Here is a 21,520-nt window from a genome sequence, read left to right on the forward strand (position 1 = left end):
ATTTCACTATTGGAAAAGAGTTCTGGCTAGTTGATGTGCCCCAGTTAACACCCACCTGTTTTCTGCTTCTCCTGTGCAGCTTGAAGTTGAGAGAGTTCTTTCTGCAGTATCTCCTTTTCCTCTTCCAGTTGTTTACAGGATTTGATCAACAACTTCATTTTCCCCTGGGCACGTTCATTTTCCTTCTTCAACTGATTTACATATTTTAGATTGTCCATCTACAAAATAAAAGTAATTCCATTTAAAACCTTGAATTTTTTTATAAGCATATGGAAAAATAATTATGAGATATAAGATTCATATATTGTAAATTTAAGAATTATTAGATTCAATACAAAACATCTAAAGATGCACAAAACCATTCACCTTCTCCACTCAGTTTCCTAAGTCCCCCCAACTGACAATGTGGTTTTGTCATTCTCTTTCTTAGTATCACAAGTATAAACTACGGTTCCTGAGATGTCTATTAAGCGCCCACTATGTCTGTATTTATCCAGTGAGAATCGCACTGGATTACTGGACAGGGAGACAAGGAACATATTCTTGGTGAGTCCAAAATTCTCAATGACAGAATTGTGCTCCCATTTGTAATCACACTGTTACAGTTTCAATACCTGCCTTGGTATTTGTTTTAGCCATACCAAGTGAAGGCCAAATGATATTCTAGCTCACTATACAAATTTAAATTTCATTGTGGCTCGAGTAGAAAGACAACAGAATGATGGGAGAATTGTGTCCTCATACGCTTCTCAGTGGTACAAGTTCACATTCTTATTCACAATTCCCAAATCAAAAAAAAAAGAGCTATGAAAATGATTTAGAGGCAAAACCCAACCTGAAGAGATATAAAGGTGTTCATGTCTTTATTAATTAATTAATTTACTTATTTTTAAGACAGGATCTCCCTCTGTCACCCAGGCTGGAATGCAGTGGCACCATCATGGCTCACTGTGTGACCTCCTGGGCTCAAGCAATCCTCCCACTTCAGCCTCCCGCATAGCTGGGACTATAGGTACGTGCCATCACAACCAACTATTTTTTTTTTTTTTTTAAGAGATGAGGTCTTACTATGTTGCCCAGGCTGGTCTCAAATTCCTGGCCTCAAGCGATCCTCCTGCCCTGGCCTCCCAAAGTGCTGGGATTCTAGGCATGAGTCACCACACCTGGCCCAGTATGTATAGTCTCTATTTATCCTGCCTTGTGAGAGTATCCACACATTTTGCTGCAGAAATATGAATTTGATTATGCAATATTATAGCAGATCCCACTGGGATATTATATATGGCATATGCATTACATTATTAAAATGCAGAATTCTAAAACCATCTGATATGGCATCATGAATTTCCAAAGGAAGACCAAACAGCAGCAGGAGGAGGAGGGGGAATGAGGATGGGGGATGGAGAAGAACCCAGTACCATATTCATGTTGCAAGTAAATGTTAGAGCTTGGATCTCATCTTTGTATATTTCATCTTGAAATTATTTATTAGCAATGTTGCAGTAAACCTTACCCTTTCAGAACTCGCGACTTCTGATTCCAATCACAAATGAATTCAAGACCCATTTAATTCTATTTCAACAGTGCTACTTCCTTCTATTATTAAACCCAACATCTCATTTTGTAGCAGCAGAACATTATTAATTATTGTGATTTTGAATTTTACTACTTTGTATTTAATTGGTAAATTTCCTTTACCTTGAAAGTTGTATAAGAGCCATAAACATAATAAATTTATACCTAGTTTTCTGTTTGTATATATTCAATTAATCTCAAAATTTAAAAAATATAATCGTCTTCTAAGTAAAATATTTGCTGGAAGATATTTATTATCCAGGTTCATTATTATACACTGTGAGTATTTATCTTATGAGAAATATCTGTAGGAATGAAAACACCTCCTTTTCCAAGTAGAATTACAGTGGTACCATCTTGAGACTAGCAATCCTGGGACTAGGGTTCACCTTCATTGTTCCTAAAAAAAAAAAAGTTCTATGATCCTTGCGTGAAGAGGAAGAGGAAAATATCCACACATGTCTGCCAGACCAAGGTGCTCTGCCACGCTTTGATCTCCCCGTAAGCCACAGGAGAGTGAGTATGGTGACAGTGAAGTTGGAGACAGCTCATTCAAGATTTTGGAATTGCCCATCAGACTGTTTTCTATAGCTTAAGAGGCCTGCCCTCATCTGCTGTGTGACTGGATCTTCAAATCTATCTCAAGAAGTCTTTAACATCCTCTAGTTTGAGAGGATGCATGAGGCAATGGACAGCTTATTCAAGCTATGAGACTGTAGATGACCCACTGATTATTTTTAAAGATAACTCAGCAGAGAACTGATGAATGACATCATTTTTGACTACCAAAAATTTTCATAAAATGAAAAGGAAAACATTTAATGCTATACCATTAAAATCACTACCACTTGTATAAACCATTCGAAATCATGAAGCAAATTAAAGTGAACATACCTTGGTTTTCTTCAATTCTTCCAAAATCTGAGTAGTAGCTTTCAATGAATTATTGAGCTCTTCTTTACTAGACTTTAAAAGGTCTATCTCCAGCTTCTGTGAACTGAGACATTCTTCTTTAGAAGTCAATTTCTCTCGGTATATCTGGATTTCTACTTCATACTAGAGCAAAACAAACAAAAAAACACAAAATGTTACTTTAGCCAGGAGGCACAGCTAAAAAAAAAATAGTAAGAAAAACAAAAAATGGCTGGGCGCAGTGTTTCACACCTGTAATCCCAGCACTTTGGGAGGCCAAGGTGGGCAGATCACGAGGTCAGGAGTTCAAGACCATTCTGGCCAACATGGTGAAACCCCGTCTCTACTAAAAATACAAAAATTAGCTGGGCGTGGTGGCAGGCACCTATAATCCCAGCTACTCGGGAGGCTGAGACAGGAGAATTGCTTGAACCCAGGAGGCGGAGGCTGCAGTGAGCCAAGATTGTGCCACTGCACTCTAGCCTGGGTGACAGAGTGAGACTCAGTCTCAAAAAAAAAAAAAAAAAAAAGAAAAGAAAAACAAAAAAAAAAACCCCTGCCTTTCCAAGGACTATTTCGACTTTGCAGCTCTCCTACTATTCTACTCCAAAATGGAAATATACCTTTTTAAAAAATCAGCTGGGCCAGGCGCAGTGGCTCATGCCTGTAATCCCAGCACTTTGGGAGGCCGAGGTGGGCAGAACACAAGGTCAGGAGATCGAGACCATCCTGGCTAACACAGTGAAACCCCATCACTACTAAAAATACAAAAAATTAGCCGGGCGTGGTGGCGGGCACCTGTAGTCCCAGCTACTCGGGAGGCTGAGGTAGGAGAATGGTGCAAACCTGGGAGAGGGAGCTTGCAGTGCGACAGAGAGAGACTCCGTCTCAAAAAAAAAAAAAAAAAAAAAAAAAATCAACTGATAAAATAAGAGAGGGACCTGGGGAAAAGATCGTGAAGTTAATGTGAGACCTTTTATAAGATTATATAGCATAGTAATAACCCAGAATATTGATTTTTTTTGGGGAAAAAAAAGCCTTACCATGATCAAAATACACTCTCCAGCTCCCCCAGTAACCAAACCCCACATTTCACCTGTTTGTTTGTGTCCAAAAGCAAAGCCTGGTGTTTCTTTTCAGCTTCATGAAGCCGTAGCTGATATTCAGCTATTTCCTCTCTCACTTTCCCTTCCTTTTCCACCTGGTCTTTGTGCATGCAATCTAGGCTCTTCTTCAATTCACTATTTTCTAGTGTGAGCTCCTTCAATTGATCCTAAACAGAAAAATAATAAAATCATAATAGCACCTCCTCATAATTAAGAACCTGGAAATATTTTTAGGAAATAATGTGTACTGTGTGGAAAAAAATTGTTTATGGGCAAGATAAAATCTGTACAGAATAGTCCTATAATCCTTAGCAACGTATTCACTTTTAATTGTGACTTCACCTCCAATAACATTTTCCTCTGCTCCAGCCCAACCACCTCGCAAGGTCATATCCAGAGACCACAGAAACTCTGAAACCTTGAATTCAATTAAACCACTCTGGGACCACACCTTCCCATGCTTTCAACCTTATTAAAGTACTTCCATTGCAATAATTCCTGACCACATCAACAGAACCACTACCATCTTCACACCAAATCCCCTCCGGACTTGCATTTTCTTCCTTGACCAGTTTAGACTCCAGTTCTGTCACTATAAGAATTTCCTTCCAAACGCCCTCCAATCTTTTGCCCCATCCCTTCACTGTGAAGAACTGGCCAAACTCCAACCCTAGAAGCATTTGTCTTCTCCATGCCTGACCCTGAGTAGCTGTCTCTGTATGTGTTTCTGTATGTGTGGTGTCTACTTCCTCATCTCCAATTCTTTAACCTGCTCCAATCAATTCGTCCCAGCTCTTCCTAAAAAAGCTTTTCATGGCATCATCAACGTCCATGCTGCAAATTAAAGGCACACTCTTATGAGCTCATCTCAATCGACCTCTAAGTAGTATCTGGGGCTGCTGACCACTCCTTCCTTCTTTTGTTTTTTGTTATTATTGTTGTTGTTGTTGTTTGTTTGGTTGGTTGGTTTGGCTTAGTTTTCTTGAGACAGGGTCTCACTATGTTGCCCAGGCTGGAGTGCAGTGGCACAATCATGGCTCACTGCAGCCTCAATCTCCAGGGCTCAGGTGATCCCCCGCCTCAGCCTCCCAAGTATATGCCACCACATCTGGCTAATTTTATTGTTTTTTTGTAGAAACAGAGTTTTGCCATGTTGCCCAGGCTGGTCTTGAACTTCTGGACTCAAGTTATCAGCCCACCTCGGCCTCCCAAAATGCTGGGATTACAGGCATGAGCCACTATACTCAGCCACTCCCTCCTTCTTGAGACATTCCTTCCTCTTGATTTCCAGAACATGAGACCCCCCTGGGTGTTTGCCTCATCAAGCCTTCTCTCTGTTTTCTTTGCTGGCTCTTCTTCCTCCATCTCACCTTGTGTACTGGAGTTCCTCCAGGCTAGGCCCTGAGCCGCCTTCTCTTCTCCACCATTTTCTACCATTCCCATAATTTCTAAATACTCCCTATATGTTGAACTAGCCAAGTGAATATTCCCACCCCAAACCTTTCCCACCCCCTCCATACCCTTCCTACCCCTCCAATCTTTGTGCATGTCATTTTCCATCTGGCTCCAGCCACAGTGGCTTCCTTTCAATTTCTAAAAAAAATACAAAGATCTTTCTAGTCCCAGAGCTTTGACCACACTGCTCTCTAGACCTAGAAGGCTCCCCCCCACTGCCTGGTCGTTGCATAGCTGACTTGTTGTCTTGCAGGTGACATCTGCTGGCCACCCTATCTAAATCTGCTGACCACCCTATCTAAATTAGGTTGTTTCCTACCCTGATATCCCCACATCCCAATTATTCCACAGCAAAGAATCTTGTTTCCTTTATAGTATTTATCCACTTATTTGTTACATGTTGCCTATTTCATGATTTATTATGTGTCTAGACTGTAAGCTGCATGAGTGCAGGAAACACAGGATAGGTATGGTTCAATAGTCTATCCCCTGACCTTACTAGCACTTATTATTTAGAGAATGAATAAATGAATGAATAAAGCCAATGCAAACTAACACACTCATATGTATGGGGCTGAGGCCAAACTTCTCCTCTCAGTAGTGCCTATACATAAAATACAATAATGACGCACTTGGGACACTCCCAAGCTACTCAACACCAAAAGAGATTTCAGCAGACGCAATACACAAATATCATTCAGAGGAACTCCTTCCATGCAGTATGGCCAGAATATGGTCTAAGTCCATTCCTGAGATTCGATGCCAAAACCTTTCCATTTTCATAGATTAAATACTATATTTAAAGAAAAGAACAAATCTCTCCAACTCTTTATACAGAATATTACATGTATCATTTCAAATTTCTGTGATTATTCAGGGTCGCAATCATGACTATCTTATTTTGCTGTTCTTTAAATACTACTCAGGGATGAAGTTGCATGAGGACTAAACAGCTATAGGGATGTTTATAATTTAATCAGGTATGACAAACAGGTTTCATTTCAACTGCCAGCTCTCTCTGCATGGTAGCAGCTACCCAGAACACAGTGTTAGGAGACTCAGGAAAAAGGGAGGGTATGAATTAGTAATATCTACTATGGAAATGGCAGTGGGCAGTGGCAGCCCAAGTGCTATAGGTGTGCCACGTTAACCCTGCCTAAAACTATGACTTTAGTTCTGTTACTTTCTTAGTTCTTAGCAGATCAATGAATGTGTTTCTAGCAACATTCCAGCCTGTAATCTGTGGCAAGCTAGGAAGGCAGATAAACTTGTTGAAAGCGGCATGAGATCTACTTCTGTCGTGCGTTAATGTGGTACGAGGGTCCTCTTCCATGAAAACGTATTTGGGCTCTGAGACAGATATTTTCATGTGTTCAGAGGCTTCTCACGACTCCTTGTGGGCTCATGATAGTGCTGGATGGTAGAGATCACTATAAATCAGATTATGACATAAGCACAGGGTTATTTTTTTCAAGAGCTAAAAATAAGTTAGGTAAACAACAGAAGGTCTTACAGAAACCAATAAGGAGAGTGTGCACAATGAATTAACAGATCATAATAACATTTGTCACAAAGAAACTTACTTTGCTGCTCTTTATTTCTTCCAACAGTAACTGTAACTCTCCAGCTAGCCTATTTTTCTGTCCACTGAGTTCTTCTTGCAGCTCTGCTGTTTTCTGTGCCATCTCATGCATTTCCCTCTGCAGCTCAGTTTCCTTTGCAGTCATTTTGTTTACCTGAAATTTCATCTTTCATTAGAATCTGCTTTTTGGTGGTCTGTTTTGATCAGATCGATCACTCTGATACAACATATTCATGCCATTTATTTTAGCCTTCAATCATAAAATGGAAGCTGGCTAATCCCCCCTTTACTAATCCACTCAACTCAACATTCTCAAAACCTACTAGTAAGCTTACCTTTTCTTCCCAGAGAAGATTTAATAGAAGAATAGCAATAAGGGAAGGAATGACATTTAGGAAAGATAATATGCCTAAGTCTTAAAATCTTTCACAAAGGTATTAATTTGAATTAAACTTAAACATCAAAGATTATCATATCAGGCAGTATCTTATCAGTTCTTGGATCTCTACTAATCCCCCAGTGCCATACTAATCTGCAATAAACATGCTTACGATTAGTGAAAAACAGTTAAAAAGCTATTGTTTGCATTTGTCCCTTGAAGTGAAACAGCTTGCTATGGTTTGTCTCATCATCTCTATACTGACTGCCATCTCTTGCAAGGTATACAAAACCCCAAAATTCTTAGAAAACACAGGGTGGACATGAATTTTGTGGATACTCCTTTTATTCTTTAATATTTGTTCAGCAAGAATTAAGTGTGACAAAATCACTTTCCTAGATCACTAAGTAAGCTCACTGGGCCAGAAGTTAATTTTTCTTTAATAATTGAGCTTCTTGATGGCAGATCTTCCCTTTAATCATCAACTAATACAATAGAAGACTGCACAAAGAGAAGGTATAAGAGGGACTGAAAGCACGAAATCCCCAAAACACACCCTAGAAGCCATGAGTGCTCTGTTGGTTACAAATCTATCAGTATCTTTAAAAGTGCTTTGTCCTGAAGGCAAAAAAGACACAGTAAGGCAGGCAGATCCTTTCTGATCCTAGATAATGTCTGTTATACTCTCTATAGCAGTGAGTCTCAACTGGACATGGGGAGGCCACTATACTGATGTACTCTAAGAAAAGGAAATATAACTAGAACAAGCAACTGTGCATAAACCAAAGCTTTGCCCTTATGTAGGTGCCACATTAAAAACCTGGTCCAATCCATGAACATGTCCCAAAGAATCAGCCAGAATAGTGACTACTGCCAGAGCCAACTCAGTGTTCTGCAATTCAAGACCCAGTAAACATAAAGCCTTTACAAAGTTTGGTCCAATATAGCAGACACGGTCTAGAAGTAAATATAATTCACAGTGTCTAGAAGAAAATATGGTTTCCTGCCTCATGACTACATATTTAAACATAAACAGATATAGCCACTTACTTTTTCAACAAAGGACATTTTGTTCATTTTTGTCAATTCGAGCTCATTCTCTAGATTCTTGTAAGAACTCTGCAGCACTTCTAATGTGTCCTGCAAAGAGGCATTTTTGGATTGTAGCACTTGGATCTTCTGCTCCAATTCCACTGTCAGATTTCTCAGTTCTAAGTTTTGCTCCTTCCAAAGTTGGTGCTCTCCTTCCACCTGGGACAGTTTAGAGACGAGCTGCTCTTGGTCTTGAACTTGATTTTTTAGTCTACTGATTTCTTCATCCTTCTTCTCTAGTTTCTGCTTGCCATTTTCTACTTCTTGAATGAGGCCATTCACTGAAGATTGCAAAACAATATAATTATTTTTGGCCTCATCAAGGCCTTGTAGCAACTGAGCCTTCTCAAGTTCAAGACACTCTACTTGACTACTAAGATTCTGCTCTTTGGCCTTACAGGCCTCTTGGTCATTATGCAGGGCTGCCACTCTCTCATTGAGCTCTTTTAATTGTGTTTGAAGCATCTCCATGGCAGTGCTTGATTTTTCTTTCATCTGTACTTTCTCTTGCTCTTTTTCTTGCAAAATATTTTCAAATGATGAATTTATTATTTCTAATTCAGATATTCGCTTTTGCTCTTTTTCTAATTCATTTGTCAGATTTTCTTTTTCTGACCTTATAGTAACAAGATCTAATTCCAGATCTCTCAGACTTTGGGTCATCCCTTCTATTTTTGCTTTTAGGGTCTCTACCTCTCCTTTGGAATTCTCTGCCTCAAGAGCTGCATGCTCTTGGTTTGTCCTGGCTATCTCTAGCTCTCTTTCAAGGTTCTCCACTCTACCCTTAAGTAAATCTGCATGATGCTCACTTTCCTTCAGTTGTTGTAAGACACAGAGCTGCTTCTTTTCATCAGCTTCTAGGCGGGCTCTCAGCTTTTCAATGCTATTTCTCAGCTGATGCTCTTCCTCTATTGGTGGGTCTAGACTCTGTTCTGTGGCCTTCATAATTTCTTGGTCACCACACAAGGCTGCTACTGCCTCATTTAGCTCTTTTAACTGATTCTGAAGCATCTCCACTGCAGTTTTAGATTCTTCTTTGATCTGTATCTCTGCTTGCTCCTTTTCTTCTAACAGACTTTTAAATGAAGAGAGAAACTTGTCTAGTTCTGACAACTGACCTTGTTTTTCTTGTATTTGTTTTGTCAGATTTTCTTTTTCAGACCTTAACGTGACAAGGTCTAATTCAAAAACTTTCAGGCTTCTGGCCATCTCTTCTATTTGTGTTTTTAGAGTCTCTACTTCTGCTTTGGAATTCTCGGCATCAAGAATCACTAGCTCCTGGTTTTCTTCTGACATCTGCAATTCCCTTTCAAGGTTCTCAACTTTATCCTTAAGTGAATCATTCTCCCGCTCGCGTTCTTTCAGTTTCTCTGCGACGTGCAGCTGCCTCTTTTCATCGGCCTCAATGCGAACTCTCAGTTTCTCGATGCCTCTTCTCAGCTGATGCACTTCCTCCTGTGTTGAGCTCAGCCTCAATGCGAACTCACCTTTCTCCACCAGTGCGGCCTCCAAGGCCTTGGAGACATTCAGCTTTTCATAATCTGATTCACTCAGTCTGGCCTGCAGGCTTTCAGATTCCTTGACAAGCAATTCTTTCTCTTTATTCAGTTGTGCAATTTGGTTTTCCAGCTCACATTTTGTCAAAGACAGTGCCTGTGAGTCCTTTTCCAAACTCTGCAGCTTTTCCTGGAGATGAGTTTTGTCTTTTAACAGCTCACTCACATCAGAGGACAAAGTCTGAAGGAGTTCTGTCTTTTCCTTCACCTCTGCCTCTGCCACCTGAATGCAATGGAGACACTCACTTTGATGAGACTCAAGCTCTTGTGTTTTCTCCTTCATTTTTTCAGACAACTGATCCAGTTCCATGGTTTTTTTTGACATAGTATCTAATTCTCCACGAAGCTGGTTTCTCTCACTTGTGACCACTGAGAGTTCTTCTTCAAGGCAGACAATAACCTTCTGCTTATTTTCATTGTCTTTTTCTAAACATAGCTTCTCTGTTTGAACTACCTCTAAGTCAGCCTCCAGGTAGAGGGCTTGATGCTCAATGTTAGCTTTCTCAGATCTGATCCTACTCAGCTCATTTTCCACATCAAGAAATCTCTCCTTCCAGCTGTCATTCACCTTGGCTACATTATCTCCAATATCTTCACGTGATGATTTATCTGCATGCATTTCTAAATCAGAATTGAGGCCTTCAGAAGTTTCTACTCTCTGGAGTAACTCCTGGTTATCACAAGAAAAATATTCCAATTTTTCACTTAAATCTGAGTTTTCTTTCTTAAGTTCCCCAACTATTTTTTCCAATTCTATGCATGCTTCAATTTTGGTCATTAGTTGTACCTCCTGTAAATGGAGTTTTGAGTCTAATTCTTTCATTTCATTTAGCAAACTTTCAACTTTTCTCTCACGGTCCTCTATCACATGAAGTAATCTCAAATTCTCATTTGATGTCTCTTTTACCCGCAGTTGAAGATTTTGGATATTTTCCTGATTCCCCAGGAAATCCATAGGTACCAAAGCATTAGGACCAGAAAATGACAATTCAGAAATGCATTCTGAAGAGCCCTGGGTTTTATCTTCCCCTGGAGGCTCATAATTGGTGTCTGGGGACTGTTCCCCAGAGCACTCTCCTGTGGGTTTCACTGCACCAGTCTCAGTTATTTTCTCAATGTCTAGATTGAGGTCCTGCTGAGCATCTTTATCACAAATCTGATGAACATCATGCTTTGGTGTTCTTTCTGTAGTTTCTGAAGTATGTTCTTTTGATATGTCACAGCTCTCATTTCGGCCTTGAATAGCCTGTAATTATAATACATAACAAGCATGCATTTTATTTTTCAAAAAGAATCAAAATAGAATAGATTTAGGTATTACTTTTTAGAAACTGATGTGTGGCCTCTGCTAAACACATCTCTTAAAGTGGTGAATTTCCCACTACATCTTTCTCTCTTCATTCAAATGTTCAACATACTTATACGTTCAGTAGGTGGCCCCTATGGGCAAGACACTGGGGTTAGGCATTTATCTTGAAGACAAACCTTTCGGCTCAATTACAATTTGTAATGTATTTAAATTTCATATTTTTTCCTTGCTAAGAATATTCAGGTAGCCTAAATATGAAATCTCTTTGTAATTATTAAATAAGAGGCTAACAAAATGCTCAGCTTCCACCTTCAGCATTTATGATATTCTTTAATAAGGCAGTAAAGTTTCATAACCAGATTCCCAGTCCAAGGACTTAATCCCCAATCCAGCACTTACTGTACATTATTGGATAAATTACATATTTGAGCCTCACTTTCCTCTCATCTGTAAACTGGCGATCTGCTGTTGCGCCTACACCTGCCATCACCTCACCATGACCTGCCTTCTCTACCTCACAGAGATAGACAGAAGAAATCAAGCGACATGCGTACACTATATAGCATTATTAATTAAGCTAGCAGGCTAGAAAGGACAAGGTTACAAGCAATTAAACAAATATGTATTCAATTTTTTAGAAGTCCTTTTAAATGACTTATACCAAATCATATTTTTGTACCACAGTAAATTGTTAGAGAGAAAACTGTTTAGTAATACACAAAGAATCTCCTGTATTTAGTTTCATGACGATAATGCCATAACATCAAAAATAGTCTGAAAAGTGAGAGAGATTAAAAATCTACATCATATTACCATTTGTAAGTTCTTAGTTATTTCAGTATACTTTATTAATGCACAAAGGGTGGAAACACACATTCTAAAGACTTTCTGACTCCATAATATAATTTTCTCCAGACTTTAAAAACATCTTTAGTAATATTCTATATAATGCTATGTAAATCTAATCCCTATAGAAATTTATTCCTCAAATAACGTTTACTCATTTTCCTCAAGTTCTGGTTTGTTTTGAAAATATTTTGGTGTATTTTATTTCCTTGAACCCTAAAAATATTTTAACTTAGGTTTAATGTACATTTCAATTAGACAAACATTTACTGAGTGTCTACTAGTCATGTAAACCGAGAAATGGCATTTAAATCCCAGGTACTTACATCTTCTGTGTCAATGCCAAGCAAAGACCGAGAACTTAAGTCCAGACCTTGTAGCTGGAGTCGTGCTACTTCCAGCTCAAGTGACAGTTGTTCCGTCTGTTTCTTTTCTGCCGCCAACTTGGACTCCATCTCCAGGGTCACGCTTGTCAGCTTCTGTTGCCACTGTTCATTTTCTGACAAATACTGCTTCCTAAGGCAGTCAAGCTCTTGCCTTTCAGAACTTAATAACTGCTCGAGCTCTTGAATTTCCTTATTTTTCATAATCCCTTGACTTTCCATTTTCTCTTCTAGCTTCTCGAGGGACTGCCGGTACACCTCACAGAGGGACTCAAGCTCTTCAACACCCTTTGCTGGGGCCGAAGGGGTTTCTTTCCTGGTCAGATTCTCCTCCTGCAGACTGCTGCAAAATACTTCATCTACACTGCACTGGTTTGCTGAAACAGTCCCTTCTAAATTACTCAAAAGAGACATATCTCCTGTCTGTTCTAAAAGAGCTCTGTAAAAGGAGGAGTCTCCCAAACTGCTAAGACTAGAGCTGTCAGGCACACAAGAGGATGACAGGGATGGAACGAGCCCCTCCTCCAAGCCCAGCTGCATCTCCTTCACCAAGTCACCTTGAAAGTTTCTCAGATTCGTTGACAAGACCAAATTTTCGGCCTTTAATGAGTCAACATAGGTCTGCAGCTCTGACATTTTAGAGCTCATCTGACAGTGCTGATCATGTAAAATTTTGTGTTCACTTTGTAAAGATGAGAATTTCTCTTGCAATTCGGCAAAGTGCATTTGAACTTCTTTGTCTGACAATGTCAAGTGCTCGTAGGAATTACTCTCGTCCAGTGGAGCCAAAGACACAGGGTGCTGTTCATTTGGTTGTTCACCAAATTCACCTCCTGGTATGTCTTCCACTACCTCACCATGGAGAAGACCACTGTCATCATTTAATATTTTAACTTCATTTACTAGTTTCCCTACCTCTTCTGCCATTTTCCTAGTTGCTGTGATACATTCTGACCTTGAATCATTCAGCTCAGTTACGAGTTCATACTTTTCAGCCTGCAGTATTTCACATATTTTCTCTAGCTCATTCAGCTTGTTCATTGTTGTTTGCAGAGAGCACTGAAGGTGTGCATTGTCGTTTTGACTTGTTGACAACTCATGAGGCCCTGAAATATACTTTTCTTCCGCATCTATTTCACAGTCTTTAAGGCCACTAATTTCTTGTGACTGCATGTCTTGCAAATTGCTGGTTTCAAGATCTCCTCTAATTGTCTGTAATTCATGCTGCAGGCACTCCTTCTCCTTCTCACTTTCCTGAAGTTTTAATTCCTTATTTCTTAGCATAGCTTCTAATTGCACCAACTGCGCATTATAACTATCTAGAGAAATTTCTTTAACTTCAAGATCCATCTGAGGTTTAAAATTACATTGATTTCTCTCACTCTCTCTTCCTTTCAAAGAGTTCCTAATCGGTTCCGATTCTAGATTTTGACATTCATGTTTAGTCTTCATTACCTTCATCAGCTGTTCATTCTCTTGTAATAAGTCATTAACTTCCTTTTGCATTTTGTTTTGTTCTTCCTTTAAAGTCATGATTTCTTGCTTTAAACCATCAGCCTCACTCTTAGAATTGTTTTGGTTATCTGTCATCTCAGATCTCAGAGCTTGCTGCACTGTCTCCAACTCTAGCATCAGATTCTGATTTCTTTCTTCAGCAAATGCTAATTTTGTTAAGAATTCTTGGTGTTCCTTTGCAAATGCTTCCTTTAGCTGTTCCAACTCATTTTTTCTATTTTCACAAAGACTAGTGCATTCATTTAGCAAGCATTCTAATTCAGAATTCTTTTCTTGTGCTGCTTTGTATTTTTGACTAAGATCCTCATATGCATTTCCGGTTTCTTCACATCTTTGTAGTAAAATAAGTTTTTCTTGCTTGTACTGATCAGATAACTCTGAAATGCTTTTCTCCCTTTCATCTACATAGTTTGCAAAACTCTCACTTTTCTGGATTAAGTTCATCTTCTCTTGATTTAAGGATGCATTAATTTCCTTAAGAGTCCCATTCTCTTGGGTCAGCTCTTCAATTTCTCTTTTATTTAGAGAAATGATGGAACTCATTTCTTTCTTCTCCAAGCTTAGGGTTTCGGATAAAAGTTGTAGCTCCTTTAGAGAGTCTTCAAGTAGATGGTTGCTCTTTTTTAATTCTTGAATCTCTGCCTGCTCAGTTTCTAACTTATCATTTAAAAGTTGCAGCTCTTTTTCCTTGTTCTCAAGGGCACTTAAGGTTTCAGCAACAACATTCTGGTGAGCAGAAGTGTCTTCCTGTAACTTACTAATGCGCTGACTTGTTTCAGCCACAAAACTTTGATGCATCTGTTCTGCTTTCATGAGATTTTCTTCTATTTCTCCTTTGATTTGCACCAACTCTTCACACTGCTTTTGCAGGTCTGAGTTCATCTGTTTTTGAGACTCTAATGAAAATTCAAGTGAATCAACTCTATTTTGTAGGATGGCAGAATTTTTTGGACTTTGGTCTGCTTCTAAATGACATTCACTCCTCTCTGAAGGCATGCTTCCTTGTTCTCCAATTATATTTGCAAAGGAATGATGCATGGCAGGCTGCTGATCAAAACCCAGAAGACTTCTCTGATGATCTTCATTTGTCACCAGAGAAGCATCTTTGGATTTTAGCAGATCCCTGAGGCTCTCATATTCGGCATGCAAGTCTTGGTAACACCGGTCTTTGTCCATTATTTCATTTGACAGTAACTGAAGCTTGTGTTCTAGATCTTCAACTTGCCCAGTAAGCTGAGAAGTCTTCAAACACATATTTTCTATTTCCTTCTGATGTTTCTGATCTGAGAACTCAGCTTTCTGCTGTAGCTCCACATAAGCTAGTTTCTGGGTCTCTACCTCCACTGACTTACTGTCTAACATGTTGTGAAGGTTTCTGATCTCGACACTTAGGTTTTCTCTGTCCATCTCCAGCGTTCTTACTCTCTCATTGTATTCATGACTTTTTATTTGCTGTGTCTTCAGACAAGTTTCCAAGTGATTAATTTTACTCTGCAAGTTTTCCTTTTCTGATTCCATCTGAGTTAAAAGTTTTTCGTTTTCACTTTTCCAACAAGAAAACAGACTTTTCTCTTCTTTCAATTCTTCATATTCTTTCTTTTTTAACTCCAAAGCACTCAGCAAGGCTTTGGACTCTTTCTCTGTCTTGCTTAACTTATCATTAAGTTGTTCAATGTGATGTTCTCTTTTCTTCAAAAGGTCTTGAGAACAATCTCGCTGCTTTTCCAGATCAGCCACAGCAAGCTTCAGTTTCTCTAAAGTCAAGGAGTTTTCTTGCTGATTTATTTTTTCTTGAAGATCTCTTAACATGGTTTCCTGAGAGGTATTCTTCGCTATTTAAAAATAAATAAAAGTCGTCAATGTTTGTAATAAATGTTTATTCTATAGAAACGCTAACCCCTCCCCCCGCCCCCTGGCAAAATCCAAACAAACTAACAACTACTCAAGCCCTGGAAAAACTGGCATTATTGCCTGGGTACCTCCTAGAAAGTGGATCACTTGGTAATTATCTTATATAAAAATGAGAAGAATGGTCATCTTAAGGAGAGTAACACATTTGTTCATCTTCTTTCTAGCAGCTTAAGAACATGTTATTGAATAAAATACCAAGGGATGATTTTCCTAAGCACTGTTTCTTTTCTTTGTATGTGTTTATATATGTGTATATTTTTACCATCTTTTCAAATATTTATTCCAAGAGAGAAAACTGGGACAAGAACAGCACTGAAATGGGAACATCCCACTTTATTGTAGAGTAATTCTGATGTCTCAGAAAAGTAAATAAGTACTCCACCATTTTAGCTAAAACATCCACAGGATTAGACTTAAGTAGAAAAGAGTAAATGATGCCATATGTCAGTAATTCTCAAGGCCTATATGTGAATATTCCTGAGGAACATTATCACCCCCATCCCAGCCCCTCATAGTAAGGGTGGCAGTGTCTATGAATGTCACAGTCATTTGGAAGCTTCTTCAAACTCCGTTACCCCCTGTCTTCTGCCTAATGACTCATCTATACATACTGGCCCCTCCTGGTTGGGAATAACCACGATGTTTTCATTAAACAGTGATGAGAAGGCTTCATGTCGCTCAAGTTACGTTGGGGGAGATTGAAAGTTGAGAACCTCCACAGTAGATGATAAAGGTAACATGTATTACAATCTCAGACATCATATCAAGTGGAAAGCAGTACGAACTTCTAAGATGTCAATCTCAATCTACCTACTTATAGTTAAGGGCTTATGTAGACAGCACCACAATGGCTTCATCCCACTTTGCTGTGAGCAACTTAAACAATCACCTGGGTGATCAACATTGAAAAATGCCCCAACTGTTCCTTTTCTTCCAGTTTCCCTTCAAGAAAGCTGAAGACTGACATTTCTATCTGCTGCTGTGGAAAAACTAAAAGCTGTCTTGGGGAGATTGGGTTTTTGTTTTGTTTTATTTTTTTGAGATGGAGTCTCGCTCTGTCGCCCCGGCTGGAGTGCAGTGGTGCAATCTCCACCTCCTGGGTTCATGCCATTCTCCTGCCTCAGCCTCCCGAGTAGCTGGGACTACAGGCGCCCGCCACCACACCAAGATTGGGGTTTTAAAAAAATCGTCACAGAGAAGTGTGACACACATTCCACAGGACAGAGTTCAAAGAAATCCTAGATATGCAAACACCCCAGGTGAGAAAATAAAGGGTATGTAAAAGACATCCGGCACAAACATACAAATATGAAACCAAGAGTGGATTCATTTGATGTGTAGAGCAGAATTCTTTGGCTTTAAAATAAGAAAATAAAATCAGTCAGTCAAGTAAGTCATCAAAAAACAATGGTCATTAGGAGCTTGGAAAACATGCATTTAATATAGGGTTTTTCCATTATAAAGGAAATGGTAATGAGTCAGGAGATGAGCTGTCTGGATGTAACTAACAAGCACACTAGAGACACAGAGAATAGCACTCGGGGGTGAGAGACAGCACTGACAATTTAGCTTTGTGTGGAAAATATTTACCCTTCTGATTTCAAAGTGCTGAGCATCAGGCATTTGGGACTCAATATGTTCCAATTAAAAAAAGTCCCACTCTCACTCTGGAAACTAAAAACTAGAAGAGGGAAAACTCTTCCACATCAACTGCGCACATCTTTTTGAGGGAATATATGAAAAAAAATCCAAAGAGTTTCTCTAATACGTTAATGCCATCCATCCCCTCTCACGGGAATAGTAGCTTAGAAAGGTAACTCTAAAATACTAAGTTTACTTACCTTTCATTTCTTCTGCAAAATTCTGGCTCTGATTTAAACACTGTTTGATGTTCTTGAGTTCTGCCTCCAGGTGGCAGACTTCTCTGGCCTTTTGCTCAGACTGACTCTTAAGGAGGTTGTTTTCCTTCTTCATTTCCTAAAACACACATTTAATTGGTTATAGCCAAAACGAATGCTCAAGTAAGTTATGACTTCTGCCTTAATAAAGGTCCCTAGCAGAACTGTTTGTGTATCTCACTAGGGAAAGAATCACAATTTCCCCGTTTGAGTACCTAATGAAGTCAGACATTCTTACTTAAATAATGTTACACCCAGACAACAGCATCAAACCCAAATCTGAAGATAATTTTTTCTTTCAAGAGGTTTCATTGAACTTTCTCATTGTTCATATGCCTATTAAAGAGTAAGCTCAAAAGGAAAATCCTATCTACAAGATCCTCAAGACAAAACCTCCAAGTTCCTATCACACCTGAATGGCCAAATATACCTTTGCAAACATTTGATTTGTTAATAAACCAAAAAAAAAAAAAAAAAAATCTCAGCATGTATGTTTACTTTTCATTGCAAAACCATCTTAAGGTTTGCTGTTACAGGAATGATTTTGTGGGAAAAATTACCTTCAATAAATGCTTATCAAGAAAACCAACAATATTCAAGATACTGGAATGTGCATTACAAAAAATGCAAATATAAATAAGACAGAGTCTCTGCCCTTAGGGCAGACATCCTCCAGTGGGGGAAGATGTGATACTAATCATTTAATACACAATAGGATGTGCTAAATACTAAACAGACATTGAGTGTGCTATGGGAAATCAGAGGGCTGGAACACAGAGGAAGAATTAATTCTAGTTTCTGAGCTTTCAGAGTGAAAACAGGTTCTTTGGGCATCTGATTGAAGAGATATCCACGCAACAGCATGCAAAAAAGTAACACAGGTACATGTGTAGTTCCATTCTACTACCTAGAGAGGCCTATATGTTCTGAATCTTAAAAGCAAGCAATATTTACATGCCAAAGAAAAACTTTATTGCTTATTAACCACATAAGACTCACATAACAAACAAGTATCTCAACCTATACTGTATGCCACCTTTTGGACCACAGGGAATTGGCATACATCATTACAAGCTAAGAGAACCAAGCACCTCACATCCTTAAGCGGGGAAAAATCATATAAAGCTAACTTTTTTCTAAACTGCATTTCAAACCTACCAAAATTACCCCTTTGTGAAGTACAGGAAAAATTCTGAATCTTAAAGAAACAATTAAGACCCATCCTCCAAAACCCTACTGCACTGTTAGAAAACAGATGGCCGTGGCAATACTGTGTTGGAAGGCTGCCTTCAATTATCAGTCTGGTTACTACCAGCAGATGGGTACCGATGTAGCAAAGCCAAATTCAAGAAGAGGGAGAATCTGGCTAGTAGAAAGTACTTGAAAACTTGCTGGCAGCTGCTCCGTTCATGTATATGCGTTCATTTCATCATTAAAATAAGACAGAACCTGTTGTAGTTATTATACTCCCATCTACCGTGTCCTGATCCTGCTTCCCTGCTGCTAAACTGACACTCTATCGAATTAAGATATCAATCAGAACTAAAGGGCAGCTCCAACCGATCTCAAGATTGATAGGCTAACATTCACACTAGTCAGTGTTAAATTTTGCAAAGCACGATCATTAAGGTGCAAAAATGTTATTGATTTAAATTAGCATCATTAAACTATGGAGCCTATAATGACTGGTTTGTTCTTCAGACTCAGAATAATCACCCCTCAAATGAGATCACAGATGTGAAAGGACAAACATCTTAAAGCACTTTGACAGGGGCAATGTAGCATTATTAGTAGTATTTCTTCCCAAAATTTAACAGTAGCCAGATCTCTGTAATCAAGGCTAAGATCAGCTGAATGAGGTCAACGTAGAAGAGGAACTAGAATGTAATTACCTGGGTCGACTTAGCATTTTTATTTTGCAAATGAAAAAATATTTTCTTACTCTAAAAAAAAAAAATTTTTAATCAAATCAAATGACACCTGCATCTGGAGGCTTGACAAGAAAGCTGGAAAGACACTGTGCAAAACTAGGTGCGTCCCAATAGGAAGGAAGGAAAAAAGAAGAGAGAGAGGGCACCAGGGAAAGATGGGGAATTTTATGTTTATGTGTTTGTTGGTCTCGATCCATGTCTGTCCATAACTGGAGACATTTAAATGAATAGTAAGCTCAATGGAAAGATTAACATGACTTTCTCTATTCTGGCATTAGCTCCGTAAATATTTGTTTCTAACGAAGAAATGTTCAGCCAATCCTGGGACCCAGCAGGCTTATAATGCTATGGCTATGACCAACCCAAGAATTTTAAAAGGCCAGAATTTAGAAAATGAACATCTGAAAATGGATGTGCAAGCTGCCATCCATCAGCAATTAGTTTTCCACGAGGCTACAGCCACTTAAGACTTGATTGGGTATCTCATTATCAACGAGTTAAGCATACAAAGATACATTTTCCTAGGCATCTCCTGCATCCTCACATGATTTGCAAAATTGGGTACTATGCTGGAAAAGCACAACAAAAATCCCTATAACCACAAGCCAGCATTAGAGCTTAGCAAGCAATTCCACCCAGATCAACTTCGCTTTAGGAGCAGCAAGGGAGGCATCATTTCCCAGGGCCAGACAAAACAAATTTCAGCTACTGTGTGGCATTTCATGATCCCATCCATGAATATAGCTTAATACGTCCCCTGCTGGGTGAAGCCTATATACTTGGATAAGGGATGGATGCAAAGAATGTGTTTTTCCCTTTCCTCCTCATCTCTCTTGCTTGCCAGAGCCAGCTCCTTAGAGGACCTAGTGTAATACAGATCCCTATGCTTGGAAAGGTCCCCAGGCAAGTGTTCCCTCATCTTGACTGTCAAACGATGGTATTTTATTGCCTAACCCCAATGCTATGGGGCGGGCACTGGATAGTGGATGAGCAGCTTTTCTAAACCCTCCATTCACTTTGATACTAAATGTTAACTTTACCCTTGATTGGGCCATTAAATCACATTTCCAGTACTGATAATTTCTCATTGTGAGCAGCATGTTTACTAAACACAGACAAGGAAAATTTCAGTACAACTGTCACATTATTTCGGCATCCAAAACCTATAAGCGTCCTAAATTTGTTAGTGCTTACATATAATGAGACACAGAAAGATACCCAGAGTGACACAGTAATAGAACAGGCAAAATTATAAATATGAGAAATCTCAAGTGCACTGTCCCCTGATCACACTTTCTGTGCCTGTAGGTGACAGCAAACAATGCTAACATCAAAAGGTCATGGCAGTGATGAAGACCAAGGCAATGGGCAGGTGTTGGACTGCAATAACTGACTGAGCACTTATGTGCTGGGCACTGGGCTAAGCACTTTACATACAATATTTAACTTAACCAAGAATACAGCCTTGAAAAGGCAGGAGAATGATTTGTCCCTATATGCAGATGAGGAAAGTCAGACTGAGAAAGGGTAAGCCATTGTCTCAAGGCCACGTCACTGTAGGTGGCAGAAAAGCAACGCAATCTCAGATCTCCCTCACTCTAAAGCCACTACCATTTTCCCACTAAGTTACACCACCACTCTAACTGGGTTCATCAGTTATCTGGTCCCAATCCCAATGCAAAACACAAGAGCCAGCCAAACTCTTTGAAATCTTGCTATCACCCTCAAAAGATGACACATACATAAACATAACCATAAATTAAGACAAATATTAACTTCATCCCCAGGCCCGGTGCTAGACACTTTCACACAGATGCCCTCATTTGACACAGACATCAATGAAATACCAGTGAAATGTGATGCATGCACCTCAGTACAGGCTAGGGTTAACTGAGGACAGCGCTACAGCTCACGGACCAGACCTCGTGGGGATGAACGAGTCTTCAGAAACACCTGCAAGACAATGTCCAGCCCACTACTGCGACTTGGCCAAGCAAGCAGTTTTTAAAGTGTTTGGACTCTCTTAACCAGATGATTGCTTTTACAAAATGTTTCCACCAGGCAGCCAGT

At 39.3% G+C, this 21,520-nt stretch overlaps 1 protein-coding gene across 1 annotated transcript in view; it reads right to left on the reverse strand.

Moving 5' to 3' along the window:
• CENPF (centromere protein F) overlaps positions 1–21,520 on the reverse strand; it is a 61,134-nt gene that overhangs the window by 9,108 nt on the left and 30,506 nt on the right. Inside the window, exons 11-17 of the mRNA XM_031015174.3 lie at positions 17,463–17,598; positions 12,139–15,542; positions 8,060–10,903; positions 6,632–6,784; positions 3,584–3,760; positions 2,470–2,631; positions 56–218 (exon numbers count right to left, since the gene is read on the reverse strand). Coding sequence (XP_030871034.3) covers positions 56–218; positions 2,470–2,631; positions 3,584–3,760; positions 6,632–6,784; positions 8,060–10,903; positions 12,139–15,542; positions 17,463–17,598 — 7,039 coding nt within the window. The remainder of the gene's footprint in view (positions 1–55; positions 219–2,469; positions 2,632–3,583; positions 3,761–6,631; positions 6,785–8,059; positions 10,904–12,138; positions 15,543–17,462; positions 17,599–21,520) is intronic.

Source organism: Gorilla gorilla, chromosome 1 (genome assembly GCF_029281585.2).
Source record: "Gorilla gorilla gorilla isolate KB3781 chromosome 1, NHGRI_mGorGor1-v2.1_pri, whole genome shotgun sequence".
NCBI classification, from domain to species: Eukaryota; Metazoa; Chordata; class Mammalia; order Primates; family Hominidae; genus Gorilla; species Gorilla gorilla.